The sequence below is a fragment of the Syngnathus acus genome, chromosome 21 (assembly GCF_901709675.1).
Source record: "Syngnathus acus chromosome 21, fSynAcu1.2, whole genome shotgun sequence".
Lineage (NCBI taxonomy): Eukaryota > Metazoa > Chordata > Actinopteri > Syngnathiformes > Syngnathidae > Syngnathus > Syngnathus acus.
The window spans coordinates 555,934-575,843 of NC_051105.1; the positions used below are offsets into that span (position 1 = coordinate 555,934).

Sequence of the window (19,910 nt, forward strand, 5' to 3'; positions counted from 1 at the left end):
GCGGGGCCAAAGAGGACCGATAGTTTGCGGTTCCCCTAAAGGCCTTTTTGCTCCAAATGTAGTCAAAACGTTGTTTCTTTTCTTAGCAAAGACGTAGTTCTGCTAAAAGCTTGTTGCTATGTTTTTCTTGTCTTATTTGACTTGCTTTGTTTTCAGAGGCTTTTTCATCCATCCATCCATCCATCCATCCATCCATCCATCCATCAAGTGAAAATGTTTCATTGGTTTTGATTCATTCAAATGAGCTCTCTCCTGTCCAGGCACACAAACAAATCTGTGCACACACACGCGCCCGCACGGCAATACAATCGTGCACGTGCACGCGCAGACGCAGAGAAAGAAAGGCAAAGCCTCTTTTCCACAGTGACCAGGTCACATCATTCCATCCTGGTCACAGACAAATGTGCAAATCAATTTTACACTCAAGCATTCATGTATGTCATGTGTGTGTGCGTGCTCGCTCGCCCGCCCGCCACATAAACCATTTCAGCACAGCTGTGTTCTGCCACTCTATCTGTCTAAGCCTTCCAAATCTCCCCCGAGCATCACGCGGCCTGCGGCCTAAACGCCTCGCAAACGTGTGTGATGTCGCCGGTCCGCGCCTAATCCAATTAGGTTTGGCGCGGGAAGTAACCCGGCACCGCTCAGAACCGCCACCTGAAGATGCCAACTTAACTTGATTTCCAAAAGGGAGGGAGGGAGGCCCGCAACAAAAAACACATCAGAAGATGTCCGATTGACAGACGGTCCGAACGGGACGCCGTTGCTCACGCTCACAATGATCAAAGTGACACTTTCAGAGCAGAACTTTTCACGCACTAATTGCAAGCTCGGCTCATTCCCTGGAGAAGAGGCAGGGGGGCCCAATAAAAAATGAGGAGCGGGATTGAAATCCGCACGGGGAGGGGGGGGCTCAGGGCCTTAGCACCTGTCGCGTTCGGCCTGGGAGTCATGAATGCGATTGATGAGCCAAGCGGGGCGAGCCCGGACCCCGGGATCTCCGGCGCAAAGCCGGGGGATCGGCGGACACCTGTCAATCAGCCGCACTTGGCTACCGACGTCGCAGCTGTAAGACGGCTAAGCTCCGAGCCCGAGCCGTCTTGTGACATTCTCACGGAAACCGGATCGGAGCAAACGCGCACGTTTTTACTAGCCAGAGGACGTTCTGCTTTTCGCCCAAAAGAAGTCAAGCAGTCAGGACAAGCCTCCTGCAAAAGTCGGCAGAACGTCTCTCGTGCGGAAAGGTCTCCAGGGGTGAGCCGTGGGCCAAAAGAAACAGGAAGGCGGCCATTTTGGTTTCAAGCTGCCATTTTACGGCAACTCTTTTGGCCGTCCCCGGTACTGCGGAGCGGCGTCCCGTCCGGGGCCGCCGTTTTAGAGGGTGGCGAGAACAACACCCTTGAGCACTTTGGGTTTGAGGTCAAAGTCAAAGTCTGCTTTATCGTCAATCTCTTCACATGCCAAGACACACAAAGAAATCGAAATGACGTTTCCACTATCCCACGGTGACGAGACATAGTACACGATATACGTACATACAAGTAAACAACACAAAATAAAAACAAGAAGGCACAAACAATGAATAATAAGAGTGATCAGGTTCTGGACATGGGTTTTATGCGCGGCTTTGCCGGAGGCTCCGCTTACTTCCAAAATGTCACAAATTAGAAGTGACTGGCATTTCTAAGTCCAGTAATAGTTACGCCCCAATATTAGAACCTCCAAGAATTGCCAAATTTGTTTTGCTAAAAAGTACGACAATAAATGGAGGAATATGAATACGCTCCAAACCTTTGCGCTGACAGAAATGTGGCCATCAAAATGGACGCCAATTTGGAGTTGACGGACTCGGAGCACGGACGCTATCTGGAAGATCCGCTATTGCTGGCGTGATGGTCCATTGGCTCTGCGCGCATGTTACAGAATATGCAATGACATCACTAATACGTGTCGCCGATTGACGACGGCTCTTGATTTCTCGTGGTGAAACGCTGCCAAGTCGTGATTGCAATTAGCGGCCAGGCTAAACGCTATCGCTACCATTGGTCCGCCAATCAGTCGCCAATTGGAAAAGCGCTCGACCGTCTGCTTGTTGAGGTTGATTCATGCTCGTCTTGCCGGACGGAGGTCCCGTGACGATATATCATGTGATATATGAAACCATCGTAGAAATAAGAATAATAGTATTCCGAATGTAATTGGACATATCCTATGTCCAAGATTGATTAAGACCATATTATTAGTAAATAGAGAAACACGAGTAATAAATGAATACATATTTTTAGGGGCATCAAGAATCCGACAACGTCTGCTCATGTACTGCCAACAGATGAATGTGACGGTTGGCCAAAAATACAGTGGCAGGTGTCTAATGACGGGAGGGGGCGAGGGGGGGTCTGACACTGCGAACATATTCACACCAGGGAGGTCTTGGTGTTGCAGGAAGCATCATCGATTCAAAGAAAAGACAGGACGTCCCATGACCGTTTTCGCTTCCGAGGATTTGGCCAGTAATCCAAATTTGCTCCCCCCCCCCCTCCAATCTCCTTTTTGAGCCACAACATCCCCCCAAGCACCGCTCGACTGGTCAGCTGCAGCTGTCCCGTTTCCCTCTAATTTTTCCTCTGTCAGAATTTGCTCCTATAATTAGCAGAAAGACCTCAGCGACTCGGCCTCAAGTACCCCCCCCCCCCCAACGGTAATCCCGCCGCTCCTTCCACGTTCCCAGCCGGGCCACCACCTGCCGGGCCACCACCTGCCGGCCCCTTTTTTACAAGACGGCCGACAGGTTCTCCCGAGCAAAGATGGCACCCGCTGCCCGCCGACGACAACGCGGGAAGAAATAAATAAGAGAGCCCCGAGAGCTCGGTGACTTATCATTGCGTCCGTGTCGACCGGCTAATTGATCTCCCGCCGCATGCCGAGCAGTGCGCCGGCAAACTTTGTGGCCAGCCGGGAGCTGAGCATTCCTCAAGGTGAGAGCGCAGAGCCGCCAGGCCGGCCTTCTGAGGTGGCTGCTCTCCAACAAGAGAAAAAGTTGCCCAAAACAGCCCCATCCTTTTCTCCAAATGTCACTTTCTCGTGGTCGGCCTGTCTTTGTTCCGAAGCCGTTTTCTTTCCCTTTCCCACGCCGGTTTTGGCCGTCACGGCGGATTTGTCCGCTTTAGCGCCTTTTGGAAAGCTGAGGCCATGTTGATTTTGGGGGTTTAATTCCACATACCGTGCCGAAAAGGTGCCACATTACACCTCTCTGAATTTGCTTTTTCATTGAAAACGCGCCGCCACGTCTTGGTGCTTATGAGACCACATGTAGGGCCACACAGATATCATCATTATTAGGAGTGGATGGACAGACAGGCGGCCAGAGATGAAATGACAATTCATCCGGAATTGAAAATGGCAGCGAGTTGCCACGCAACAAACTTTGAAAAGGGTGCGCACGCTTGCGCAACCCCACCACCCACCGCAGTTAATTATTCTCACTCGGAAAACACTTTGCATCTCGTCAGCTCTGGGCGGCAAATTAGCAACATTGCTAACGAGGCGGTTGGGGGGCAGGCAGGCAGGCAGCGTTTGGGGCGTCCGGGGACACCGTGCACGCAGCTGTCGCTTTTATTGACCCGTCACTTCTTATACGTCGATGACAGTCGGCTGATACGAGCGGCTGGCGAGCTGGCAGGAAAAGGCTTGTAAACTTCTCGATGGCGCTCATAAAAACACGCAAATAGAACAGCGCAAAAATCACGCAGCCCTCATTCATTTTCGAGAATAATCCCATTTTTGAAAAGCGGCTCCATCCCATGATACCGATATCATGGGTCCCATATCAGTATCATGGGATGATATCCATCTCCGTTCAAATTGAGACATTTTCATTCAATTCAGTTTTTCAACATGGATACGAGGACTACTAGAATTTGGTGCATTTTCCAGAACAAAGACTGATTTTTAATCCCCAAAATATGACGGGCAATTCTTTTGCGTGTGTAACGTTAGCTGCGCGTGCAGCTGAGCGGGCGGGCGGGCGGGCGGGCCCAGGCCAAGTCACCAAAGCAGATGCCAACCACGCAGCTCAAATGCAGTCTCTCGGAATGTTCCACTTGACCATCCAGCGTCCGGCCCGGCCCGGCATGGCACGGAGAGCGCGCGTGCAAGCACGCGGACCTTCTCGTATTGCCGCGCTCGAGCAAACATTTGGGCTCATAAAACAGGAGATGCGGCCAGCGACTTTGTCGGCTACGACGTGTTAAGTGCGGACGTGAGGAAAGCCTTGCAGACATAAACGTGCCGCAGTTCCACGTCACAGGCACATTCTTCGTGTCATCGTTGATGCTCGCTCCAGACCGTCGTCGGTGCCGTACGCAAAAGTGTCTCTGAGAAAAGACGCCGCCAAACGGCTGAAATAAGCCGAGCACGTCTTTGCAACAAATGAGCGAGCAGGTCAGCAAATTCACCGGACGACAAGACAAGACAAGGCAAGGCAAGGCAAGGCAAGGCAAGGCAAGGCAAGGCAAGGCAAGGCAAGGCAAGGCAAGGCAAGGCAAGGCAAGGCAAGGCAAGGCAAGGCAAGGCAAGGCAAGGCAAGGCAAGGCAAGGCAAGGCAAGGCAAGGCAAGGCAAGGCAAGGCAAGGCCAGACGGCTTTGCAAACTGCGGCTTTGCGCTCGTCTAGACAAGGCGACGTTTTTCAAGCGGTGGCAACAACTTTTCGACCGAAAAAAAAAATGGTCGCGACAACAGGTTTCACGTTGCCGCCGCCAGCCGACAAGCATTCGGCACTCGGCGACCCGTCTGTCAGAGACCGCTCGACAATTAGCACTTCATAAATCAGACCCTAACCCTTTTCTTCAGTGATGGAACTCATTCGTGGACACAAGTATCGGGACGCAATTAACCAAAGCCGGAAAGTCCCTCGGAAGAGAACTGAGAGCAAGCTCACATTGCGACAACGTTGAGAGTACGCGGTACGGCAAAGGCGGCCATCTCGGCCAAGGAAGCGCCAGCGGCCGGCCGGCCGCCTGGTGAAAGTCCAGCGAGTGAACAAACAAACAATTGGTACAAATGTCTGGCTTTCCCCCGCTGGGCCTTTGCGGGTCAAAGGCAAAAGACTAGCGGAAAGCTCATAAATCAGACAGATTTTAGAATGTGATGACAAACCGAATTCCCGTCTGAAAAGGTCCGCCGCGGCCCCGCCCCCCACCCAGCGGGACTGTCATCGAAGCCGCCCTATAAACATGGCAGCTGTCAGCCGGGCTCGCTCGGACCGCCATCCGACCTTCCGAGGGACAATTCTGGCCCGGCGAATTCCACTTTGCATTTTGTCACGTTGGACTGCTGAGGTGCTGCTAGTGGGCGGGGGACGGGGGGGGGCTGTCACAGCTTCCAAAAAACAAGAAGAACAAGAACCCGCTTAAAGGTGGTCCCATAACGGGCCAGGCTGGGAAATGCCAAGCCGAGGTCTCAGGTTTGGTTCATCACATCGTGCTAAATGTTGTCACGGCAAAAGGCCATTCGATGAGGGGCTTTGGAGGTCATTTTGCACTCGCTCAGTGATGATTTGGGGATGGGCCGCTTGCTTGCTTTCATGCCATCCTTTGTCACTTGAACTGGTGCGGGCGGATGCTTTGTGCTAATGAGCTAGCAGCTCGCATGGCGTCTTACGCAACTCAAGCTGGAGGAGCACATTGCTGCCACTTTCAATCTTCATTTGACTGCAAAAGGATTGATCGCGCCGTTTCTTTCTTCGGTGGCTTGATCAAGAGAGGCGAGGCGAGGAGAGCGAGAACAAGTTGAAGCGCTCGCTAAGTGTCACAGTCCAACTCGGGCGTCCTGAATTCAAAGCTGTCCTTAGGCGCTAGTAAATTTAACTTGACATTCCGCCGGCCAGCAGGTGGGGGGGGATTAGCGTGGAGCGCTAGGAGGCGCGTGACATGGAGGGAGGCTGGCGCTGCTGGGTTCAAGGGTCGCTGCGTACGGTAAAAAAGGCCGCGGGCGGGTCTAAATGCATACGGCGTATAAATACATACTATGCGCGCGGTGGAGGCACATGAAAAGACGTTTGCCCAGAAACGGCCCACGCCGTGTTCCCGACAAGTCAATCAAGCGACACCTGCTCCCCGTAGCAACAGCAGCGCTTACATTTAGCTAGCGCTTATCCTTAGCTAGCGCTTAGCTTCTGGTTAGGAAACCTTAGCTAACTTTGGTTTCCCCCTTCAATTTATGTCAACGCTCTGCCTTGTTGTGATGGCAGCAAGTTTAAGCGCGGCGTAGCCACAATGCTAACGAGTCGCTCTGCCCTCTAATGGCTAACTATTGAGTCATAATGAAGCAGCACACACATGCGTGGCATAAATCACTTTTATAACGCTTGTCACGTAAAATTGGACTGCCGAGAGTCGGCTGCGTTTCAAGTGGTGGTCTGTTTCCTGGCCGCTTGGGCCCCCCCCCCCCGGGTCTATCTATGGGGGGCTCACACAAACGCATACGTACGTGCGTGTCTGAATGCGAGTCTGAAGGTGGCAGCTGAACCGGGACACACAAATGCACACATCTCAAGGTCAAACAATAATGACAGACATGCAATGACTACTTGTCCTACTTTCTAATGTGGAAACTTGTCGGGGCAACTTTGGTCCCGTGTCCGTGTCGTTTGTACAGAAGGACGGGCGACCTTGAAACAAGGTGGAGCTTTTTACGATTCTGCAAGCTTAAAGGGCGACGCTTGCCATTCGGGCCCTGCGAATGCCCACTTTACCCCTTCTGACTTTGTGGGTAGGCCATGCTATTTATGGATAAAAAGGTACCACGCGGCCGCTGCCCACCTTTCCTGGATGTTGGCACGAAAAGGCGAACTGACAGAGAAAAGCCAGGTGATAATGTAAGCGGCCCGGCGTCTGGAGGCGGCCGGGGGGGTGCAAAGCGTGTCGTTAACAAGGCGGCTCAAAGCCAGCGGCCGCATTAGCATGCGTCGCCCGACCGCCCGACCGCCCGACCGCCCGCCCGCCGGCCGCCGCCACGTCTCTTGAGGTGTGAGGTTTACACGGGTGCTAGCATGCTACCGTTCCTCGCACCCCACAAAGCTAACACCACGACAGACACTATCGCTAAACAGCAGTAGGTTGCTGCCGATGCGCTTTATTGGCCAGGGGTGGGTGCTAAAAAAGTGACGCTAGCTAATGACACATTGGAATGAAAAGTAAACAAATCAGCCTCGGCACGAGTTTCACCACTGGACCTGAAGCTGGCTGAATTTCATAATGGGACACGCACACACACAAGTCTTGAGGACCTTTGCCAAAGATGAAAGCGGAGGCCGGCCATTTTGGGTCTAACATCTGACATTTGGGAGCAAATTCCAGGCCTCAAACGTTCATTTAAAAAAAACTGCCCTCAATAGCAGTTTGACCAAGACATTCAAGTTCATGAGAGAGTTAGGCAAAGAAATGAAAACATTGGTCACCGACAGCAAAGATACAACATTGGGTGAACGTGTCCATCGCAGCAAAAAACTCAAGGCGTGACGTTGGACAGAACGTCGGCCATTTTGCTTTGAGTTGCATGACGGTTCCCGAGGTAACAAAAGCGCTAGCTTAGCCTCGTGTCAAAGTGTCACCGGGGGTGCGGGCGGACGGATGCACGGACGGACGGGGGTTGGGCTGGTCACACGATCCGCTCTCGGGACCCCGCCCACCGAAGCGGACCTTTCTCATTTCGACACGGGGGTTTCTCGGCGGGACGCCTCTTCAAATGAGAAACACCTGCCCGTGGGGGTCGTATCTCCGACATCTCCCGAGGCTTTGGTGTGCGCGCGGCGGGCTAGCTGGCTGGCTGGCTGGCTGGCTGGCTGGCTGGCTGGCTGGCAGGCCGGCTAAAATGAGGCAAAAGGGCCCGCGGCCACAAAGACTGTGCTCCTTAGAAGCTTCAGTCTGGTGCTGGTTAGGCTTGAAAGTGGTGGCCAAACGCAAACTCTGTCTTTTTGTCATCCACCAAATGTTGTTTGCTCCATGCACAAAAGCTTCCAGCAGTGCTCAAAACCACTGACTTGATCTTGACCCTCAAGGTGGGAATTTACTCTTCTTCTTTCTGCTCTGCTTTCGTCAGGGGTAATGAAGAGCGCCAAAGCAAGCAATTAGATTCTTTGACCAGAAATCTCACCGAAAGACAACAACAAAATTGGCAAAATCCATCGTGGCTTTACGCTTGACTTTTTTGATTGTCCAAAGCCATGAAATTGCAATTGATCTTAATGAGGTCAAGTGGACGTTGAACAAATTTCAAAATTAGGGCCAAAATGTGGTCAGCCTTTTGTCTTGTGTGGCCAAAAACTGTCTGAAGGTGCTAAGTCATATTTGGGCACTCCAGTTGAAATGTTCAATGTGGAAATCTCTTTAGCACATTCCTGACACGCCGATGACGACTTCACACATGACTGCCAGTGCCTGGGAAGCTTTTCTGGCAGTTTTTGCTCTTTTTTTGATCGAACGCTTCAACACGTGTCGAAACCCGCGTGAACGCAATGATTCACGTCTGCGGAATCTCGGCACGAGAAGCACAAAGGTGAGAGGGCGGAAGCAAATTCGACGGCCAAAGAGAAGATGGCCGCAGACGGGGCCGTCCAATTTATTTGCCGCCGGGGTGTCGGACGCCCGCTCGTCCGGAATGACGAAAGGCTTCCGGGACCTTCTCTTCCACTCGGAGATTCTGATGGATGGCGCACGGTCCATTAAGCCATTGATGAATCGGCGGCGGCTGGAAATAACGTCCGCATGGGTGGCGCGCCGCCAAAATGACGAAATCACGTCCCTCCCGCTCAGAGGGGGGAAAAAAACAACAGGTGGTTCCAATCGTCTCGGCGCTTGTGGCGACGGCCCGCATCTGATATTTCACGCGCGTGATTGGCTAGAAATAGGCGTGTAATGGACGCCGCCGATTGGCCCCGCAGGCAAGAAGGAGAAAACTTTTAGTGGACGTGACGCAGCGCTAATTCCGCCGACCGTGTCAATTTGATCACCGTATGTGTGAGAAGTGACTGGGTTCGGGCCCCTCGGGGCCTCTTGCCGTTCGCTAACAGCTAACGTTACGTAACGGAACATTACGGCGCGCAAGTAAGCTGACGGAGCGGTGCAAGCTTACTCGGGAGACCTGGGCCGGCGCAGCTTCTAATCGCAAAAAGGTGTCAGGAAAAGGAAGGGCTGACTTGTCTGCTGCTGTCACCAGTGTCCAGCAAAAGTAGCCAACGTATCAGCAAATAGGACAGACAGACAAACGCAAAAAGGATTCTTTTGGCTCGCGTTCCAGTTACTCGTTCAAGGTTCTGTCCTGTGGGGAATTTTGGCCACATTGCTAAAGGAAATGAAAACGTGCGTGCATTTAAACGTTTATTGAGCTTCTTATGTGCTTGGCACTTTTTTTTTTTTTTCTTTTTATTTACATTTGCGCAAAGACATTTCTTTCTTGCTATATCACACATTTCTATAACAACCGTGGGACTGCTCAGCACATAAATACCACAAAACACACACCTGAGCAACTCTGCTTGGCTATTGCTGATAAATTCACACATTGACGCTTACTGATTTATATATATATATATAGATAGATATATATATAAAAATATTTGATATGCTGAAAGACATACGAGTAATCCACTCCAAAATAGTGACAGCAGGTTTCAGTCTGTCAAGGGTCTTTTCTTGGGGGTCAATGTTGCCCGTGGGGGGGTTCGGTAACGTGTTTAACAAGACAGGTCCCCAGATCTCCGCCCGCCCGCCCGCCCACCCGCCCTACCTGAGGCGCCAAACCCAAGACCGCCCGCAATTCCGCTTCCAGCCCTTATCATGCCTGCTGCACATGCCACCCCGAACATAAACTTTAATCGTTGTAAAGACGTCCCCCACAAAGAGCTTTTTAAGAAGAGGGGCGCATTCACAAAGTCGCATCCTTTTGTCTTCCAAATTTCCATTTGGGTTTGTCCCAGCCTGCGTGGTTACACCATGTGCATGGACATCTGGGAGGGGGCGCCGTACTGGCGGGCGTCGCAGGCGGCGCCGCCACCCTGCTGCTGCCCGCCGCCGCTCATGTGCATGGTGTCCACGTTGCCGTTGGACAGGTACTGGCGCTCGGCGAAGGCCTGGCCCGGGGGGCACAGCAGGCCCCCCTGGGGCTTCTCGGGACTGGCGGCCAGGCGGGGCGAGGCGGGGAAGTTGTATCCGTACAAGTTGTAGGGGTTGTGCAGGGAGAAGGCGTTGTAGGAGCCCTGCTGCACGTGGTGGTGGTGGCCGCCGCCGCCGCCGAATACGTGAGCCGAAGACGAGGAGGATCCGGAGGGGGCGGCGGCCGAGGCGCCCGCCGACCCGCCCTGCATCACGTATTGCAACTGCGAGGCGGGGAAGGAGCCCAGCTGGCCGCCGTAGGCATCCATTTTGCCACCGGCCCCGGAAGCGCCTCCCTGCATGCCGATCAAAGAGGAAGTCCTCTGCGGCAGGAAGGAGTCGGCGGGCTGGGCGGAGGCCACGCCCGCCGCCGTGCCCCCACCCGCCGCCTGCAGGCGTCCGTAGGAGCCGTCGGCCAGGCCGCCATAGCCCTGCAGCGCCGCCATGTTGCTGCGGGCGCACGGCGGGTACTCGGGCAAGCCCAGGTTGCACAGCTGGCTCTCCCGGCAGCCCACGTTGAAGGTGTTGGGCGCCAGGTGGAAGGCGGGCGGCGAGCAGGACGGGGACAGGAGGTGGGCGGCTCCGGAGGGGGAGGGCGTGCCCGTGCTGGAAGCGGTCGGGGACGTGCCCGTGCTGCCGCCTGAACACACAAAACGGCAGGCACATTTTCAGCACCGCGGGCGCTGGCTGGCTGGCGGGCAGGGGCCGGCAGGCGGGCGGGCGGGCGGATCGGCCACGCATGCTGTTGCATGCAGATGCATGCAGATCGTCCTCGCGAGGGCATCCACTGGCAAAAGTGGCAAGCAAACCATGCGACGTAGACTGCTACGTTTGCAGGTGGAGCATGCGGGACGGGGGGGGGGGGGGCACCCATTATTGCTTTCTTTGCAGGACATGCGGGCAGAAAATGATTTTTTGGACTGGGTTCGATGTGCAAAGGAAATACTGTGACTCGTCTTAATTTTTTTTTTTCCACTCTAACAGAAAATGGTGGAAAATGGTGCAAATGATTTGTTTGTTTGTTAGTTTGTTTTGAATTGAAAAGCCTAAGTCTGCTGGACTGACCTTGCTGCTTCTGCATGTTGGTGAAGTCCTCGAAGGTGAGCGTCCTCACCGGCGGCCTCCAGAAAGCGTACGTCTCCATGATGGCCTCCAGGCCCGTCCTGAACCGCAACAAAGTTACAAAGTTGGGATGGCTTCAGCTCAACCGGCCGCCGCAAGTCAATTTGGAAGACGCGCCTTTGGAAGGAAGTCTGCCAGGCCGGGAAGCCCGGCCCTTCCAGAGGGAGGCGCCGTTTGCGCCAAAGAGACCGACCGGCCCGCTTTCAACTCCCGCTTGACTTATTTCAAGTCACCGCGTTAGCGCTAACTGGACGACGGAGTAGCGCTGAAATATGTGACTGAGCAGTGGGAAATCTATTCGGGCTCCTTAGGAAAAAAATGCATCCATTTTGTTTGATGCCACGCTTTTACAATTTGGAATGTCAGCACCAGATGCAAATCGCATGTTTGATTTTGGCCGTGAAATGAGCCACTCGCTGATTAGGGAGCAATATTGGTCACTTCTTAAATTTGATTACGGCCTGATCGTCTTTATTGGGGTCAGGTCGAAATTGCGAGGGTACCGGAGACGAAGAGGCTCTCTCTCTCTCTCGGTTTCATTTCGACGACGTTCGGCGAGCGTTATCGTCTCATGTGTTGCCGTTTTTCCTTTGAACGCTCGGCCATAAATCACAAAGTCTATTGTTTGAAAAGCGAAAAAAGATGTCCGCGCCGCCAATAATGCGGAGCAGATGACGGGGGCTGCTTTCATGTTCACCCCTCCTCCCCCCGCCAACGCGCCGATTCAAAGACAGACAAGGAAGGTATGATGTCACCATGGACGCGACAGAAGCCGACGATCTGCCCGTCCAACCGACGTGGTTTCTTATGCGGAGGCGCCAAACAAAGAGCGCTGCTTTGACCCGAGCGGCTCGGCTCACAAACGGTAGCCCCCTTTCACGCACGCAGACGAACGACCTCAGTCTCGACGAGCCTCGTCCAGGACCAGGGAAGCCACTAATTCCGTGGCCGGTGGTTCTGGACGTGGCGACGACTGCTGCTTTGGACACAACGAGAGCGTTGGCCAGACGCACGCGCGCACGCACCTGTTTCTGCCAGAGTCTCGAAAACCTTTGGCAAAGGGGTTCCGGTCGATCTTTAGTCTGGTGATCTGCCGAGAGAAGAACGCCGCCGACGGTAAGCGCGGTCGCACGGCCACCGAGGAGGACGGCTACGCCACCTGCTGGTTCTGGTAGGCGGTGACGGTGGTGAAGACGGTCTCGGGAAAGCTGAAGGTCTTGACGCCCTCGCCGGCCGGAACCGCCTTGTTGGGTGACAGCTCGCCGCTGAAGTCCTTGCGGATGACGTGAACGCGAGGCTGGTACTTGTGCATGGAGTGAAGGATGATCTGCGGGAAAAACAGCCGTCACTCCAGCCGATGCCCGAGCGGGATTCTTCGGGCCGGCCACGCTCAAACATTCAACTCCAGATGGAGCGAAGGAACATATTTGCGGCACATGTCGCCAGCGCGGGATCAGCCAGAGGACGAGCGCTCTCGTCCTTGTTCGCACTCGACGGCGCTTGACGGGCGACGTTTGTCCTTTCGCGCAAACCGAGCCAGGAAAGTCAAAAAAGAAGCGGGCCGCTTACGTGTCCTTGGTCATCCAGTTCGTTGTTGGTCAGCTTGAGCTTGTCGAAGCTGACCACCTGCCGCATCCAGGTGTCGCCCGACGCCAGCGAGTCCGGGTGGATGTAGACCCGCGGCGGCACCGGCGAGTCGGCGTTGCCCGCCACCATCCACTTGGAGCTGTGGTACACGTACCTGCCCGCAAAGCAACAACATTCGGGACTAGCCAATGGTTTCGCTGCTGGCCAAAATGGGAGGCGAGTGGTTCTTGCGGTGCTTAGCGTCCGTCCCAAGTGAAACGGCAGCCTCAACCATGAACAGAATCAGGACGCTCACCTATTGACTTGGCACGGCGCTAACGTGACGCTGGCTTGGGAGGCAACGTATCGCTCATTGAACGCTAGCTTGGCTCACGGCAGCCTCAGCGGCAGCACAAGGGCCGACGCCTGCCTTCCAAGCATGCAAAACAAAACACTCCCATTTCCCTTTTTAAGAATAATCTTCATCATTTGACGAGATGATTGGTATCAAAGTTGACACCGGTTCTGCTAATTTCACGTTTGTTTGCTTTGGCTGGTTAATGCGCACACGCGCTACTTATTAGCCACGAGCGTTAAGTGCAAACAGACGCGCGTTTTGCCTTCCAAACGCTTTTAAAGCTTCTTGTCCTTTTTATTGCAAGCGTGCAAAAATATGGCAAGTACAAAGGGGCCTTTTGGTGACACGCAAACCTGTCATGACGTTGTATCCCATTCACCTTTTTGTTTGGATTCATTTTATTTTCATTATGAAAACGTCTCATGTAAAACGAACGCATATTAAAAAGGTTACAATTCATTTGTAATACATTGCTGATGCTTCATGTTTGGATCTATTTGATCATGGACAATATTTGCGGTGACTTTTTTCGGCGAAGTGACACGTTGCTACTTTGGCGTACGCCACACGTGTTTATTTCCGTCACTGGCGTCGACGCCCCTTGCGCATTTTCTCACTCAAAAGTCGTTTAAAAAAGAAAAAGAAAAAAGGTCCTAAATCTCTTCACTATGTCAGCGTGTTCAATTGAGGCTTCTTTGGCGACAAAAAATAAAACTTGCTAGCCGAATTACGAGGCGAACTATATATCCTCCGCGAGATTACCCAGATTAGTGCCGTCAACGACTTCTGCAAATAGTTTCCTGGATGTCAACACATTTAATTGGTGGCAGAAAAATGACAATGAGGTTTTGCGGAAAGACATTTGAAGCGCTTTCAATGCAAATGCTCGGCGCCAGCGTCAGTGCCACGTTTGCACTGCCGACGCGGTCGGTCGGCACGAGCGAGCGACAGGCACTAGAAACGTCGCTTCGACGGAGGGACGCAAATTCACAGGACGCGGAACAATACAAGTTGCCCATGTGCTTGGCGGCTGGCTCACCGGTATCGCTTGTTGTCCACGGGCACGATGTCCATGGCGATGTAGTACTGCTGGTGGGGATCCAGGCCGGCGATCTTGACTCGCATGGCAGGAAACATCCTCCTGAGGCAGCAAACCAGCAACAATAAATCACCGATTTATTCTCAACGGTTAGCAATCTAAAAAAAAAATGTGGAAATGGTCATATCATGCGGGAGAAAACAAAGCAAGATGCTTGGCGTTGTTTCGAAGACACCTAGCATTGCGCGCTCGAGCGGCTTCGTTGGGGGGGGGGAAGCTTCTCGGCTAGTCGTTGGAATCCGGCGCAATAGCGAGCGGCCCATGGGGAGAAAGAAAGAAAGAAAGAAAGAAAGAAAGAAAGAAAGAAAGAAAGAAAGAAAGAAAGAAAGAAAGGCGACGACTCGGCGGGATCAATAAACGTGGGAATGATCTCACGAGGGCCGAGCACGCAGTTGATTCAAATTCCTCGTCGCCGTCATCGTGGCCGGACGCCGACGCGCCGCTGTTTTACGGCGCTCGTTTGGGCCGGGAGGAAGAAAGAAAGAAAGAAAGAAAGAAAGAAAGAAAGAAAGAAAGAAAGAAAGAAAGAAAGAAAGAAAGAAAAAAAAGTGCTGATCCCGCCGTTCTTATCGCGACATGAAGAAAAGATGGAAAGGCATAAAACGAGAGTAGACGAAAACAAACTTCGCACGAGAGAGAGCGAAGTCGTAAAATGAGTCGGTCGGTGGTCACTTTATTAGGGAGGCCATGCAGGTTGCCATCTCATCTGGCTCCGTGAGAAGGTCGGACGGAATATGAGGAGCAGCTGTCGGCTTGGCGCGCGGCCGGCCGACCGGCCGGCCGCCTTTCGAGGAGACGCTGCACGTAATTCAAAGCCACGAAAAGCAAACAGCCGCTTCTGCCGTTCCCGTCCTTTGCTCGCGGGTGGACCTGCATGATCGAGCGGCCCACATCGCACTGCATGGGACATCATCGATCGATCGATCGATCTAGCGTCCGTCCGTCCGTCCGTCCGTGCACTCACTCCCTTATTCTTCCACCAACGCACATTTCGTCTTGGTCTCGCCTATTGATGCAGCTTTGACATGTTGATATTGCATCATCTCCAAATTTAAAACAACATATTTTATGTATGTTGTTACTGATAAACGTGGATACTAAATCGAGTCGATCGAGCTATATTTTACAAAAAAAAGGTTTGTATTTTTATTTGATGAAACAACTATAGATTTTTTTACAAAGATTCCCCAAAAATTACAATACTTTTTTTTTTTTGCAAGGACGTTCAAGACAGCTCAAGAGCCTCGTTGATGTTGCTCTATTTTGGGGGTTACCTGCCAGCCTTGGTGATGATCATCTCGGTTCCGATGTCGTGGAATCTCTTCCACAGGTCGGCGCACTGCAGCTCCACGTGGATATCGTCCATGGACGCGCAGGCGACTGCTGAGCCTGAGGTCGCCGGCGGCGGCGGCGGCGGCGGGGAGGCCTCGCGCGGGCCGCCCCCGCCTCCCGCCGCGGTCAGCTCGCCGAAAGGGCACGATGTCCCGTCGACCAGGTCGGAGCCGTCCGAGCCGGGACTCGCCTCCGAGTCTGCGCCGCGAGTGGGAAGGAAGGAAGGAAGGAAGGAAGGAAGGAAGGAAGGAAGGAAGGAAGGAAGGAAGGAAGGAAGGAAGGAAGGAAAGAAGAAATTAGCCGTTTGGCGTGGGCGGCGTCCCACAGCACCGACACGAGCAAATGACGTTTGCCATTCAAATTGGCGGACGTTTCTGACGGCCAAAGTGCACGACCGCTTGTTTTTGTTCTTTTCCTTCATTTGAGCTGCAACGGTCTGACTGTGCATGGATCGAGCAATTGATTCTTATTTATTTTAATGGTTATTTTATTGCAGCTTAATCCCGGGGAACTGAAGCAAAGCTTTTATTGAATGAATGAATGAATGAATGAATGAACTAACACAATTTTTTTTTCTATTCAATTTTTAGTTCTTCAATTCCAGTCAACTCTATTTTCATGTCTAGGAGCAAAGCTAAATCGAAAATGCTCCGCTGTGATGTGATTTTCACTTCTCGCCAGATATTATATTATGATACGCCAAGTGGCCCTGCTTCTAGGAGCTGATGCGCGTGCATGTCCAGATGGAACTTTTTGCACCTGGCACCATGCAAATAAACAAACAAAAGATAAAGATTGGGAAATGCGTGATGTCAACTCCATTTTTCAAACCAATTTAAACGCGTCCATGCACTTGTTGACGTCATCACACGACAACACGCAAGCAGCTGTTTGGACACTTTGGTTGCATGCTTCACTTGCATTTTCACGTGCACGTGTTTGCCATATTGGTTTTGAAGCTGGCGTCCAAATGGATGTGCGTATATATGCGCACATGGACGACATGCACATATGGCGCACGCAGATGTGTACATTTGAACGGAAAGTCGGACGGAGCGCGCTGGAGCTGTCAACGGGCCCGCCCGGCATGCACCCCTGCCGCCCAACCGCCCGCCCGCCCGGCCGCTTGTTCGAGTCTTGGTTTCCGGCGGTGCAGGAAAAGGGAGCAAATGCTGCCCTTCGCCCGAGCTTCTTCGCGATGTTTTCCCAAACATTGCAATGGAATGGTATGGAGCATTTTCCCGGCGGGCGGTTCTGGTTGGCAAACCTTCGTTGGTGGAACTTTTTGGTGGTGTCGTTGGAATACAAGCCAGTCATGGCCGCCAACATGTTTGAGTGGCAAAACATCTCTTCGAGGCACTTTTCCCGGAATTATTTTTTGCCGCATAAACAGGTGTGTATTTGGCCTCACGCAAGGACACACACTCGTTTGTGCGTGCGTGCGTATGTATTTGTATTTGTAATGAAACTGACTTTGACTTGTAATCGGTGAGTGTACCGTGTGCGGTGTCGCATACACGCGGCATCAATGTAAAAAAGAAAAAAAATGAACGTTTATTGTGCAAAAATGGTGAGTATAGCTACTTAAGATTTCATGGTAAGTCGAGAATGGTGCGGTGCGTCTTTGCGTTGCTTGTTTGTGTGCGAGGCCGAACGAACGAGCGAGCGAGCGAGCGAGGCCGAGCGAGCGAGGCCGAGCGGTGCAGGCGAGAGACCAGGCCGGCGACCGCGAGGTTCTGCTCAGCTCAGCTCAGCTCAGCTCTGCTCTGCTCTGCTCAGCTCAGCTCTGCTGCATGGGCGCCCGAAAGCAGCTCGGCCGCCGCCACCGCCGCAGCCTGACTTTTCTTTTGCCTTTTCTTCCGCTGCAGCTTGCTCGTGTTTTAAATTCGCATGTGCCGCAGCTTGGTCAAGTGATTTCAAAAGTGACCGGAAGGATGCATCTCTTGATTGCATGCACACAATCGCGTCAATGTCTTTTTTGCGCGCGTCGCTTGTCAGGCAATAATAAATTTCATTTTGGGTCAAACTACATTTCGTTGATAGACAAACCTTATACTTTTTTGGAATGCTTCGGTACATTTGCTAAACGGGCAGTAAACAACTACCAATCATTGTCTTCTCCTTTTGGAAGATTTGTGAGGGGCTCAACCCAACGTCGGCAATATTTACACCCCAAAATATTGCAGCGCTCATTTCATGCGATTATCAAAATATACGTATTATTGATTTGTTTATGTCCATATTGTCATTACTTTTTTTTTCAGATATTTGAATTGTATTTGGTGTTCATTTTAAAAAATTTCTGGATGGAGAATATTACCAGTATTGTTTTTTCCCCTTCACATTCTTGCTAAAACATATGAACGGTTTGCAGATTTTAAAAGCATTTACAAATGTACATTTTACATTCATTTTATTTGAATTTTGACCAAATAGTCAAACAACTTTTCCCCTTAAATGTGTGTAATTAAATAACAACATTAGGTGTGCCATTTCAATCTAGCGCGATAGGGCTATATCATTTTAAAGAATTATGACACTGGTGCGCGCGCGTGAATGTGCGTGTTCATTCACGCAAATGAGAAAAAGACATATGGCATCGCATGATGCTAACAACTCAAGGACGTGTTTTGTTTTGGGACGTGCGCGCTCGTGTTGGCCCGCATGCTCTAAGCTGTCTCACAAAGACGGCCATAAAGTTTGGAAAATAATTGTTTTTTCGTTTTTCCGTTCCGTTGATCAAAACCAATATCCCGAAGATTTGATTTCGCTCAAAGCTGGTGTCGTTCAGAATAACTAAAAGGCCTTATTTTGGTGTGACGTCTTGAACAATTCTGCTCATTTATCAAGTGCAAATTCCAACATTGTTGTTTGCGTGCTTTCACTGTGGCTTCTCGTCACGGCATTCAACAATGTATACGTTCTTTAACGTCCTCTTGGTATAATTACAACCCACATTTCAATGAGTAATTCATCTTATTCAAACGTATAACTTTTCCTTAATTAAATGATATGCATGTTACATTTTTTGGGGCAATTAAAAACTGTGAGAGACTTTTTTTTATTTTTTATTATCATTTGGGACGTGCACTTGAACGTGCGCGCTCCCGCGGGCCTGCGGCCAACCTTCGCGTACTTGCACGGCGATCCGTGCTTCCGTGCAGTACCGGTCAAAACATTGCTGTCCGGTTAATAAACACGATGGTTTACGCAAATGAAAAAAGAAAAGAAATGTCCAAAGTGCGTGTGTGGTGTTGGGAGCATGCGTACTGACCAGGGTCTATGTCGAGACAGTGTGCCGGGTCGTCCAAATGGAGGTCGTCGTCGTCCTTGTGCTGGTCCCAGCCGACGCCGGAGGCGGCGGCCGCTGCGGCGGCGGCAGCTGCGGCTGCAGCCGCCCGGAGCTTTCGCTTCTTGCTAGAGCCGATCAGGGCTTCCACGGAGAACGCGTGGGCTCGCGAGCTCAGAGCGGCGGCCGAACGCCTTCTCTCACTCATGTCGGACGGAGCACAACGAAGCACCCGCTCGGTCCAAACCGCGCGTGGCCACGGAGACGTTCCCCCCCCCCTCCAAAAAAAAAACAGCAACCCCGAAAAGTAATCCAGCACTCAGACGGCGAAGCTGGAGCGTTGCGTGGAGCTTCCTCGGGCCGCCATGGTGGAGTGAGTGCTGGGCTCGTCGCCTCTGATTGATTCGATCGCTCCGATAGAACTTGTTGGGTTTTTTGATGCCGAGGGAGGGGCCGCTTCCGATGTCCAATCGGGAGTGAGAGCGAGCTGCCAGCCAAACTTTTTTCACCAATGGCGTGAGAGCGAGCCACTTCTGCCTGCCTGTCTGTCTGTCTGTCTGTCTGTGTGCCTGCCTGCCTGGCTGGCTGCCTGGCTGCCTGCCTGCCTGCCTGCCTGCCTGCGTGGCTGCCTGCGTGGCTGCCTGCCTGCCTGCCTACCACACGACCCCGAAGGCACGCGCAGCCAAACTGGACGAGTTCACAACAGCTGTCAATCACACGCACATGCCAAATAAGCAACATAAAAAAGAAAAAGAAAAAACAGCAAAATGGGAGCTTTACAATCCATCAATCGTCACGTATTAGTTTGAAATTTCGCTGACGATTATTGATTTGAATCTTATTAAAAAGCGTAAAGGAAAACCGATCATGGGTCGCAGAGGACTCCCATGCACGATGAGAAATGGATATGTACAAAAAACACATTATTAACAAATACACTCTATGTGCCTGTATTTCACATCACCACTAATTCATTCAACCAAATATGTTGTGAC

General features: G+C 52.1%; 1 protein-coding gene across 1 annotated transcript; it reads right to left on the reverse strand.

The window, feature by feature from the left end:
• Positions 1 to 9,365: 9,365 nt before the first annotated feature.
• tbx15 (T-box transcription factor 15) lies at positions 9,366 to 19,123 on the reverse strand. Its single transcript, XM_037239988.1, has 8 exons — positions 18,901 to 19,123; positions 15,569 to 15,824; positions 14,235 to 14,336; positions 12,841 to 13,012; positions 12,431 to 12,598; positions 12,297 to 12,361; positions 11,215 to 11,312; positions 9,366 to 10,789 (listed from the first exon to the last, which is right to left on the reverse strand). The coding sequence occupies exons 1-8, from the start codon at positions 19,121 to 19,123 to the stop codon at positions 9,984 to 9,986; spliced, it is 1,890 nt and encodes a 629-aa protein (XP_037095883.1). The 3' UTR covers positions 9,366 to 9,983.
• Between the last annotated feature and the right edge of the window lie 787 nt (positions 19,124 to 19,910).

What these genes read in the sequence shown, in the direction of transcription:
- tbx15 (XM_037239988.1), bottom strand. Translation starts at nt 19,123, where the DNA reads ATGAGTGAGAGAAGGCGTTCGGCCGCCGCTCTGAGCTCGCGAGCCCAC. An exon ending in GTGGACAACAAGCGATACCG is followed by an intron (nt 13,013 to 14,234) that starts GTGAGCCAGCCG and finishes CTTTGCGGGCAG; the next exon opens with GTACGTGTACCACAGCTCCA. An exon ending in AACTGGATGACCAAGGACAC is followed by an intron (nt 12,599 to 12,840) that starts GTAAGCGGCCCG and finishes TTTTTCCCGCAG; the next exon opens with ATCATCCTTCACTCCATGCA.